The sequence below is a fragment of the Spea bombifrons genome, chromosome 1 (genome assembly GCF_027358695.1).
Source record: "Spea bombifrons isolate aSpeBom1 chromosome 1, aSpeBom1.2.pri, whole genome shotgun sequence".
Lineage (NCBI taxonomy): Eukaryota > Metazoa > Chordata > Amphibia > Anura > Pelobatidae > Spea > Spea bombifrons.
Window position 1 is genome coordinate 40,234,759 of NC_071087.1, and position 12,678 is coordinate 40,247,436.

Below are 12,678 nucleotides of genomic sequence, written 5' to 3' on the forward strand. Positions count from 1 at the left end.
GTGGGTCTTAGAGCATGACTGATTTAAAATCAGCCACCATGCTGTTCAATAACCCAGTGCAATACCGAGCACATTAACTGAGAGCTCTAACCCAATGGCCAGAGAAATTGAGAGACTACAGGTAGAGTTAACTTATAAATTAATTTCCACTTTCTAAACAGACCATAAAATTGCTAGAAGAGCAAACTATGCATGATCAATGACAACTCCCACGGCTTTACACACACATAGAAAGTCCAAACAAATATCATTGCCTCTTAGAAGACCAACATCAACCGTTTTCACAAATTGAGTCCCTCAACACTGACAGCTGTAGTGATTGGCTGTCAACCTAGAATAAAGGCTTGCTGGAATTCTCACCATTTTATATGGTTTGGAAACCACTTCAACCCAAGTGGTTCCCGTTGTAAAATAAATGAGCCTATAAAATCGTAATTTGGGACCAACACCATTAAACACTTGAGATGCTACCTAAAAAAAGCAGTTCTGATGCAGTGATAAAAGAGCTACAATCACTATAACAGCCAATTAAAATTAAAAGTTGTTTAATTGTTGATTCACTCCAGAAATTCTCAACACATGGCTCTATTAGGTCTGCTAGTTAATATATAAATGCTATATAGGTTATTATCACTTGATCAACATATGCTAAGTGGTAAACGTCTACAAAGGGAACCAGTGCTATAGATTCCAGTGGTGGTCGTGAGATACAGTTAGTTTACATTTCTTGGCAAATTGCCATTGAAGATAGTGTGAGTGTATCTTGGACAAATGAATGGACCCCAGGTCCACCATCAAAGCGATCTGTAGTGTGTAAATCTTTTTAATCACAGCCAAAAGGTTATCATTTGCTTATCTTGTAAGCACCAACAAATGGTTTCCAACAGGCATAAACATGGCATTTCCTACACTCTCATGTGGTCTCACCGCCAAATGCACTTCCACCAGTAAAGGTTAAATCAACACATGACCTTTGAGTGCTGTTAAGAACTCCATCATTCCAAATAAACTGGGTTTTTTCGTTTCCACAATACCATTTCCCCCTTTGCATAGGAGGACCACAGAGGTATTTTTCATTAAAAGTATTAATTTAAATAAGCTAATAAAAACTCAGAACATTGTTGACTAAAATCAGATTGACAAAGGGACACAATTCAGTGTGAAATATTACTTAGATATGCCTTAAATTTTATTTTTAATTTGCATTACAAAATTTTTAAAAAAGTAGGTTGAAATATTTTTTTTCATTTCAATTCCACTATTTTAACTTTCTAAATTTTTACTAAAAATATTTTTTATGTATTTTTTTAATTTCATTTCAAATCATATTCATAATAAATGTTCCCATACAAACACAGTCTGCCCTAAAAGACTTAGGCTAGAATTGTTTTCCTACTAATTGCAGCTGGGCTTCATCATTTCAGGGATCTCCTTCATGAAAGCCATATATTATATGTGTATTGTCTAACCAAATAGCAGATGTTAATTAAGTATTCTGTGCTCCCTAATTACAAATTATTATGCTGATAAACTATCCTTATTGAAAAACTCGCTGGGGTAGCAGCTTTGAAAAACTGTGCAAAAAAAAATCCTAAAATGTGACTGGTGTCTGGTGCTAACTCCTTCAAACGCTTACATTAATACAGCGATTTAAAATAAAATAGGACGAGACAGATCTCTTTAAGTCGAGACAACAATAAATCAGAGCCCCCACATATAGGGTAAAATAAAGGATTCTCTGTGCTGAATGTAAACTTCTGGCAAGTCTTAGCTAATGCGCTGGTTCCCAGACACTAAATAGACGCTCTGTTCACTTTAGCATGAAGTCCCACAAGGAGCAGCGACCTCCAGGGATTCTTGGCTCTTCTGAACTCTCATTAGGTCTGCATGTTAATGACTTGTAAAAATAGAAAGGGGGCCTTGGGTATAGCTTTTTCAATTCAGAGGATTTCCCATAGTCGGGGATACAATGCAATTTAACTGCATACAAGCCAAAGGCCAAGACAAGAAAACTCTCATATCTCCATCAACGTCTGCTGCTGCAAATCCTGCATGGTGTCTGCTTTGGACAAGGGAGGGGGGTGATCATGTTTTTTTATTAGTGCACTTGTGTAATGGATTGGCGAGCAAAAGGACAGCTGGAGAACACATATCTGTAGTCACGGGTAAAGAAATGTATTGAAAGCCATGGGAGCCAGACTTAAGGGTCTTTCACAGAGGCTATAAGCCAGCCAACTCCCGTCTGTCTCACCTGTCCCTCAACTATGGTCATGATCAGGGACCTTATACTTTGTCACTGTCGGTAATGATGTTGGCCAGAATGATGTTTGTGACACTTTTGTACATCGCTTGGAAAGGTTTGGTGTTTTAAATGTAAAAAAATAGAATAACTACATTACACAACTAAATCCAAATGTCAATAATAATCATCTTAAACCAACAGCAGCCCTAAAAATGTACTTTACATGCTATGCTATTGGACAATATCTATCTGTCTTAATATGCACTTCTATAATAAATGTATGTCTAATCGGATCACCTGCTGATTTTGATGTTCCTTGTCAAAGAATAGGTAAAGAGGGCACCTTCATGCTTTATGGGGTTAACGTTCAAAAGTTTCGGTTCATCAGACTTACCAGAGGATTGACCTCGATTAGTGGCGTCATGATCACTGTCTCCTTGCTCACTGTCTCCGTGCCCACTATCCTTAGAGCTTACTATGTCTGCTTCCTGGAATGCAGAACTGCAAACACAAACAGCAAAGCACTGAGAAGAAGGACCAAATCAAATATTCTTCTGCCATCACATGGACACACAAGGAGCTGCAATACATAGCTGTGCTCATACAGTATGACACTGATACTGCTCTTACTTTCAATCTAACCTCAATATGACAATATCTAGGACAGAAGGCTGGACACCTTTAATGCAATAACAAGGCTTAGAAGGGAGTAGACCATAAATACGGTCATTAGTGAGCACATCTTTTTTTATTGTTCGTCTGCACACCAAAATGCCTACAGACAAATCACGTTAATTTAATTATCATTAGTCCAAAAAACCAATGTTTTACAATGACATATGTGACCTGTTTTATTGTGACAAGTTTTTTGTCTAGATTGGAAAGGTGATTAGTGGGCTTCAGAACCTGGTAGACCATTTACAAGACAAAATAATAACGAATTTTCTATATCAAGAATAATATGCATAGACATGGATGATAAAGATATGGATACTGCCAAGTATGGTCCATACCTGTTTACTCGTCGTGGTCTGTCAACTAGATAACTGAGTTCTGTGCGTTGGTGTTTATTCTAGAAAATAAATTAGAAAAAAATGAACTCAAAATATCATGTCAAGCGAGATCATATAGTTTGAAGCTACATACATTATATATACATATATTAATCCATTGGAGGGAGATGAACAGATGCCAAAATAGAAGTACCCATCCCTAAATATGATTAGGATGACACGTCTGAAACCCATGATTAGGAGATAGGTGGGGTTTAAAGCAGCTCAAACATAATGTACAAGTCTCTTAAGTGCCAATACCAGTTCTAGTAACAGATGAAAGGTTACAGAATAAAATGGGAAGTGTTCTCATTCACACACTGTTAAATTGTATCTAAGAGGTCTACATTTATTCACACTGTTGCCAATTATGTAAATAATGGTACCAAGGAAATGATGAGACTTGAAGCTGAATAAAAAAATGGGGTATTGGAAAACTAAATAATGACAATATTTTTGACACTATGAAGGTATAGTTTGATGCTAAACAGCTGATGGCTTATGTTACAGAAGGGATTAGTCCCCTCATGATAAATAGTCAATTACTTTGTATGTTCCTTCCAAAGAAATATGGATGACACATTTGAACACTCACAAAGATCCAACAGCATATTCAATAAATCAATTGGCATTATGATCCATAAATAATGACCAGTTGAAAACTATCTTTGCAAGGCTGGATATATCCAAATTTCTCAATGCCAGAATAGCTTAATTCATATTCAAGTGGTGTAAGCTTCTGGCTGCAACAGTTTTCAGAAGGAATTATAATGTCCACAGTTTCTCCAACTGAAAATAATTTAACCTGTAAAGCTCAGCCTATTTCATCCTTTTAACTATTATATGTATTATTCATTTTATTATGAATGTTCCTCCGGTACACACTGGATGTTATTCTGCCACATAATTCATATACTATATCTAAGCAGCATAGGGTTAACAATTAATTATTTATTTAAGGGGGGGGGAATCTGTTGTTGGTAGATATGCACAAGAAGAAGAAAAAACAAGGAGGAAACCAAAGGAGACAGCTCTACAAGGGGATCTAGAGGATTTCAATTGGGTAAATAAGCGTGAAAGAAGGATTTGCAGATAACAGGAGATCAGAAACATCTGGTTACAAGAGGAAAGTTGTGTAGAACGTTAACATATTACAGAAGAGCTTAGCTGAAAATAAATGAGTGCGGTAGCAACGTACGTGACATACATCAATAAGTGGCGGTGGTCAGACTTGGTCTGTCTTACCTCACTGGATAAAATACTGCCGTTGGAGATGATATCTGGCTGCTGGTCAGCGTACCCTGTTACTATAGCCCCACAAGGGTTGTGCTCCGTGTCCGTGCTTCTGGATGGGCTACAAGGCTTAAGAAACATCAGGTCAGTTTTGGCAGATTCTGGGGTCAGGCATACCTGGTAGCAGTAATTTTGATTATGATGGTGAGACCCGAAACTCCCAGATTCCTCTACTGGCACTTGGGTAGCGCTGGGCACGTTGGAGCTTTGGACTAACATGATGTCCGACTTACTGAGCTTCTTCTTTCGTGCCCTGGCTTGCCTGCTACAGCACGAGCAGCAGCACAAACAACAGTCACTTGCTAAGCAGCTGTAGATGTTCAGTTTCTTCTCTTTCTGACACCTGATGGCCAGCACAATCATGGCCAGCAGGAAGATAAAAGAGACTGAGCCCAGAGCAATGATGAGGATGAGAGTGAGGTCCAAAGCTGTGTCATTGGAGCGGCTGGGCCGCTGGTCTCCCCCCTGTCTTTCCACTGAACTGTCCACAATCTGGACCTGAATTAGGGCAGTGGATGACAGAGGTGGCTGTCCGTGGTCCCTAACCTCCACTACTAATTCAAAAGGTCTGTGAGGATCCCTCTTGGTTGTCACCTTTCGTGCTGTCCTTAGTTCCCCAGTCCTCCAGTCCATACGAAACAAGCTCATGTCATTGCCCCTCAATATACTATAGGTTAACCTTGCATTTTCACCCTCGTCCAAATCAACGGCAACTACCCGGGTGAACAGGTAGCCTGGCTCGGCAGATCTTGGCAAGAGCTCTTTGGCCGTTCCGTTTCTGCCTTGGGGAGACACTATAGAAGGTGCGTTGTCATTCTGGTCCATTATGATGATATTGACGGTGGCATTACTGGATAGAGGTGGGGTGCCACCATCCCTGGCCTCCACCATGAAACTGAAGTCCTTTATCTGTTCGTAGTCGAACGTACGCAGGGCGTAAAGGTAGCCATTCTCGGAATTGATGGACACATAGGTGAAGACTGACATGCCCTGGATGTCACACTCTAGAATGTGGTATGTGATTTCAGCATTCTCTTCCTCGTCCTTGTCGGTGGCGCTAACGGCGGAGATGTAAGCCCCTGGCACGTTATTCTCGATCACCGGCACATTATAAATCGCCTGCGTGAAACGGGGCGCGTTATCATTCACATCGGCTACTTGCACCTGTATAGACTTGGTGGAGCTGAGGGGCGGGGTGCCTCTATCCCTGGCCAGCACTGTCACCGTGTAGGAAGCCACCAGTTCCCGGTCCAAGGTCGCATCTGTCACTATGGTGTAGTAGTTCTTGTAAGACAGTTTAAGCCGGAATGGCACGTCTCCCAATATCTCGCAGTGTATCTGCCCGTTCTCTTCCGAATCCCTGTCTGTCACGCTAAACAGAGCAACTACCGTGCCCGGGGGAGCGCCCTCACTCACCGCCTCCTTCACCGTGCTGAAGCTGATCTCCGGCGGGTTGTCATTCAGATCCAGCACCTTCACCAGCACCTTGCAGTGAGCGGGCACCGCGTTTGGCCCCATGTCTTTGGCTTGGACATACACCTGGTACATGCTGCTTTCCTCGTAGTCTAGCTCTCCGGTGATCTCCATTCGACCCGTCCTGGGGTCTATGCTGAAGATCTCCCGGACTCTTGGAGAGTTGTGGCTGCTAAAGGAATACACCACCTCCCCGTTTTGACCTTCATCCTGGTCGGTGGCATTGAGCTGGATGACCAGGGTGCCAGGGGGCGAGTTCTCGGGCAGGGACACGGTATATACCGGTTGATCAAAGACAGGCACATTGTCATTTGAGTCCAGCACTTTAATGGACAGCAGAGCGGTGCCTGTCCTCTGAGGGATACCCCCATCCACAGCAGTCAGCACATACCTGTGGAGGGCTTGCTGTTCTCTGTCTAGCGGCTTCTTCAGCACCAGCTCGGCCACCTTGATGCCATCTCCCTGAGTTTGCACGTCCAGGGTGAAGTAGCTGTTGGTGGTCATCTCATACGTGCGCAGGGAATTGTTGCCCACGTCTGGGTCAAAGGCACTCTCCAGCGGGAAGCGGGTCCCGGGGGTAGCGCTCTCCGAAATCTCCACCTGAATGTCGGTCTCTGGAAAAGCTGGGGTGTTATCATTGATGTCCAGCACCTCGATCTCCACTCGGAAGAACTCCAAGGGGTTCTCCAAAAAGACCTCTAGGTGCAAAAGGCAGGATGGGCTCTGCTTACAGATATGTTCCCTGTCAATCTTCTCGTTCACATACAACACCCCATTCTCTAGGTTCAGCTCCAGATAAGGGCTCCTGGAGTTGGGTGCAGACTGAAACCTACGACTGGAGAGTTTTGTAATGTCCAAGCCCAAATCCTCGGCGATATTCCCCACGAAAGTGCCATGGTCCCTCTCCTCTTGCACCTTATAGGAAAGCTGTGAAAGCAGCCCATCCACAATGCACACCAATAAAAATAACACAATCATCTCCAAAAATGAAATGTTAAAAAAAGTCAAAAATGTAACAAATAATATGTATGTAAAAAAGTGCACTTGTATTATTCCTTCAACACATAGGTCTCCATCAGTGGCTCACACTATAGCAAATGAAGTCAGGCATCCCCTCATCAGGATTCTTTGCAGTCACCATGAGATTCAATACAATCCCCTTTTTATTCCGCTGTCCTTTTGCAAACGTTAAATCCCAAGTAAGTAGTCCGGTCTTATTCTTTTAAGATTGTCTTTTCACCGTCCAAGTCACACAGGGTGTTAGATCCACTGCACATGGTGGTTCTGGTACAGATGCACCGATTTCAATTATTGACAAGCATCAGGCTACATTAAAAAAATGTACCTTGCTTTGCAATTGTAGAAAGACCAAACAATGTATAAAAAAAGAAAAAGCTTCTTGTACTTATTTGAGCCTTCACTTTATTTCCTTAGCATCCAACCTCCAAGGACTCCAATGATGTTGTCCTATGTGTTCTGACTTTTTATTTTGGTACATCAATATTATATAGCTGGCTTCTTTTACCCTACTCTACTTCTTATGATCTCTGCTGGCAGTGTCTGAGCTCCCAGCTCCCAGCTTATCTGTTTTTGCGCAGCGCCCTCATCCTGCCAACCAATAGGGAAGCCGATATGACCATGGGGCGTGGTGTATGTGGGACGTCACTACATTAGCTAAATTGCGTCATGAGAAGGAAGGGCTAGGGCTTCAGTGGAGGCACATAGCGGTTGCCTTCGCTGTCTATAATCCGCTGGCCGTGGCTTTGCCTCCAGGGGTTGACATCAGCAGCCTCTGAAGGGATAATAATATAAAAAAGTGTGTCTGTGGGACTGGAGCTCAGATGTTAAATAATAGGAGGAAAAGCCCTTCCCTCTGCAAGTGGAGATGATCGTTTCTTCTCGCTCTCACAGGGAGAGTTCTCAGCAGCAGCCACTAAGTGGGGGAAACTGGAGCATTAGAGGAGAGTCAATGAAATCAAAGCACCTGAATGAAAGCAGAGCCCTGTGGCGAGAAGCAGATGCTGTGTCACTGGCAGGCAAGGAAACCCATCCGTGGCCAGGGCTATAACCGAGTGGCATCCTGCTCCCTGTACCCTTGGGTACCACAGTCTGGGTACCACTTTACATGATGTGACAAATGTATGTGGGCGTGAAGCCATACAGCGATCGGCAAGCCTTTTGCTCAATCAACCCGCGGATTGTCAATTAGATTTAACCCTTGGAAGGGTGATCAGCCCGATCGAACCCTCTTAAGGTGGAGATACTTCTATCTCCCTAGAGTACATTGAATATAAATAACTCAAATATTCAAATGAATGCAATAAATCAATAACATCTTATTTCATTCTGGGTTAACCCTAGATGAACCTGCAATAAACAGAGGAAGCAAAAAATAAATAAAATAATCCTCACTAAGGAGGAGTTTGACTCTACCTGTGTGTGATCCACTATCAGTACATATTAATAACATATTATCAGTGTGTGAATCCGATTTTCAACATATATTACATTGTAACAGTTCTAAGTGTTATTCCTTAGAACTGCGTGCTTCTTGTGGCCAGCGATGGATCGGAGACACCAGACATGCTGTGCGGGGACTGGCGACCCCGGCACTGTCTAAATGCTCATCCATGCGTCCGCTTGTCATCCTGTAACCGATAGAGGTGACTCATGAGAGGGACTTGTGAGGCTTCTCACTCACCCACATCGCGGCGGAAAACAAATGGCTGTGTTTAAGTGAAACTACTCAGTAGGCGTTGTTTCCCCCCCATCACAAATGGTTGTCCTTGCCTGACTGGTAATTCGATCTGTATGCTTTTAATGGGTTGCACCACAAATGGTTAAACACCATAACAGTCTAGATTGAGAATAACACTCAGGGAAATTTTATACAACAAACACGATGCAGATGTTTTCAGTAACCCTTCTGATGCCCAGTAATTATTAACCCTTAACCATTAACTATTATGGATAACCCTTTGAATGTCTCGATGTGATTATGTTACAGCATCCATTAACCATAAAACTGCCACATGCGTAGAACTAATCCATTATTAACACTTCACCTAACAGCAAAATCTGATCATCCCTTATGGTTAATGCTCTTAATGGGATGGGCAGGAAGGGAAATCCATATAAATCATGTTATATTTTAAGAAGGAGCTGGGGGGCATGTGTCAATCATTTTACTTTCCCATTTATTGGAACTACTTCCAGCATCAATGGATGACATAGAACTTACACAGAGAAGCAGAGTGAAGAACTCCTAGCCCAGACATAGCATTAAGGAAGGGGTGGCTGATCTCTGCCTTGCTTCATTCACTCACACCCTGAGCTGCTGTCTGAACTCAATACTCACACCGTGGATCAATCCACGGACCCCACGGACACAGCACCAGTGTCTATATGGATACACTTCTTAATTGAAGCGCATTTTTTGGAGAGGAGCCCGTGTGACAGATTTCGTTTTTGAAAAGCGTAAGCGTCGAGGAAGCTGCGATCGCATTGCAATCCTTGGAAATACGTGTCTGATCATAGCAGATATTGGACGTGATCAACACAGGTATTGCGATAGAGGGTTTGAATTAAACACGGTCGGTATTTTATACTTATAAGGATTCGTTAGATAATATCGCTCTCTATATAACAAAATGTAGATAAATAAGTGGATCTGTTGAAATTCAGAAAACGTAGAGCCAAGTTTTGAGCGGATATGTAAAAATCTATCTTTTGCTAACTTTTCCCTCCAGTGAATATTTTATATTGGCTCCGAAATCATGCAATAGATTCAATTGATTGCAGATTATCATCGTATCCGCTGTTGCACAGATGTAGCAGAAATTGTTGGGAGACTCTTGCAATCGTGGTTCAAAGGCTCCCTCTAGCGCATGAATATTTTATTACATCATATGATTTCCCCCCATAAAATCGCTCTCTTTCTAAACGTGCTGCATGTTAAGCTTCAATGAGTTAAAATCCTTTACATTGATTTTGATTTCTTATACTGATATGCTTCTGTTGGTAGCAGGAAGCAACACACATTTGTCACTTTGTACGATAAGATTTACACACACCTTTGGGGTCTATTCACTAAAGGGGGAGTTGCCAAGGGAGGATTGTTGGGGTGTCATCTCAATTACTTCACTATTCATTATGAAGGTCCAACCCCAGTGGACACCTGGAGCAGGGAGAGCTTGGCTTGTATAATGTATAGTTAAATCAATGAGATTTGTCCACATATTGAATTATGCGTTGTACAGGGCCAGCTCAGCCCTTCACATTGTGCTTTACTCCCAAGCTGTGTTTGCTTGTGCACATATTTAATTAACTGGAAGGATTGATTAACTGTTTAAAGCATTGCTGAAACTTCAACTATTTTAAGTCCAACAGTGCGGCCAGATGTGATTGGCTATACAGCATTTCCCCCCCTGTAGGGGAGTCAGGATTCTTATAATAGCCCTTGCATAATTGTACCCACCTGCCATGTGTTTTACAATTGTTTGCCTGTCCCAAAATCCCAGCCCATTTAAATACCACAACTTATATAATACTTATTATAGCTGTCCAAAGATCGGCTATATCATAGTGGGTTGTCACACTCTAGCACATAACCCTTTAAATTATTAAAGCGCCAGAGTTAAAATTAGTATCAGATGCATCTTATAATTACTATTAGAAATCCAAAAGCATCTAGTGTACCTATTTTTACTGATGTAGGAACTCACATGTTAATCAGTCTTTGGTCTCATTAAGATAGTAATATACCTACGCCATGCATTTATGAATTCCCTCACTGTATTAGCCTCTACCACTTCTGCTGAGAGACTGTTCCACTTATCTACCACACTCTTGGTAAAGTAAAGATCTCTTAAATTACATCTATGCTTCTGACCTACTAAATGATCAGACACATGGTAAGTTCTTTTGGATACCTCACAGCATGAACTGTTTATTTTTTTACCGGAAGCGCTTATATTCTAATTTGGTTGGAAATCTTTTATATACATACATTAACATATATGGATACTCTTAGTTTGTCTTCCATAATAAAGGAAAACACTAGTAAGGGCATACCCCCACCTTAGATCCCCTGCAGCATTTTTGTACAATATGTGGTTAATGTTTAAGATAAAATAAGCTTAAAATGACCCATCCACATTGTTTTATATTCTGTGATCATTTTTGTTAAAATTACAAAGGCTGGCAATGTTCTGTGAATCCATTACCACAAATAAGATAACGCAATTTCTGTTCTTTATGCCCTGTGATAAGAAAACGGTTTGTTAACCTATCTACGCATGGATAACTGACTGCTTGCAGTGGTTTAAAATGACTTGAAAGCAATCTAAATCCAAATCCTCTTATTATTACACTGTGTGCACAGAGCTTCAAAATAGGAGCCCCCCCCCCCTTTCTGCAAGAAACAGAAGAGAAAATGGAGGCATGGATTTTCCAACACTTTGCCTGCTGCAGACATTCAGCTATCCTAATGATCTTGACATGAAGTGTAGCAGTCATGCTGTGTTCACATATAAGGCAAGCAGGGGGCAGCGACAACAAACAAAGAGATTTCAATTAGGAAAGCACCTTCAGGGCCGTACCTATACACTTTAAGCCTTTAAAAAGTATCATCTCCGCAGGGACCCTTAGCTGCTGGAAGTTTTTAAGTGCAGTAGCCATTTCTGATTTAAACTGCGGAAAACGGTATATATATAGATATATCTATATCTATATATATATATATATATATATATATACACACAAGCGCTCTGGACTCCAAAGGGTTACCTTGCCTCGGTTGCCTCAGTACTAGGATGGTTCTCCTATTGGTTTATATAGCGCCATCATATTATGCAAACCTGTACAAATCGGTAAATAGGACATACTAATTTGACTTACAGAAACAAAATGTCAAGGGTGCTCTGCTCAAATGATTTTACAGTCTAATTGTTTGTTTAGGCTAGAACTTATTTCTGGTGTTTTCTAATTAAGAAAAAAAAAAGAAATTACTTTTTTTTTTTCAAAAAAATCAAAAGGGGCCGATTCAACAATTTTGACACCTAGTTACAGATTTGTGCTCTTGAAGAATACTTTATGATGCTGCTTATCATTAGGTGTTGACGAGATCTACTCAATTGTCACATCGTTATAATTATTATTATAATATAGCACCAACAATGTATGCAACACTTTGGACAGTACATGCTATCAAAAGGTAATGACAAAACAAGAATTTACAGAATACCAAACTGATACATAAGGTAAAGAGGGCCCGGCTTTTAAGCTTACATTCAGGTCAGTCTATAAGATAATTGTCGCTGGGTTCAAGTGCTGTTGAGTTGGAATTTGTGAGTCTCCCATGATGGTGTGTTGAGTTGGACAGACAGAGGCTATGTGTGTGGTATATATACTATATATATATATATATATATATATATATATATATATATATATATATATATATATATATATATATATATATATATATATATACACAATTGAAAATTGCCCTTGTTTTTGAAAGAACACCAAATAACACCAAATGGGCAGAAATACATTGTAGACATTGTTAATGTTGTAAATGACTATTGTAGCTGGAAAAGGCTGATTTTTAATGGA

General features: G+C 41.0%; 1 protein-coding gene across 1 annotated transcript in view; it reads right to left on the reverse strand.

Moving 5' to 3' along the window:
* PCDH10 (protocadherin 10) overlaps window positions 1-7,657 on the reverse strand; it is a 30,420-nt gene extending 22,763 nt beyond the window's left edge. Inside the window, exons 1-3 of the mRNA XM_053461264.1 lie at window positions 4,540-7,657; window positions 3,256-3,314; window positions 2,637-2,743 (exon numbers count right to left, since the gene is read on the reverse strand). Of these exons, the coding sequence (XP_053317239.1) occupies window positions 2,637-2,743; window positions 3,256-3,314; window positions 4,540-7,038 (2,665 nt within the window). The 5' untranslated portion in view covers window positions 7,039-7,657. The remainder of the gene's footprint in view (window positions 1-2,636; window positions 2,744-3,255; window positions 3,315-4,539) is intronic.
* Window positions 7,658-12,678: the final 5,021 nt, after the last annotated feature.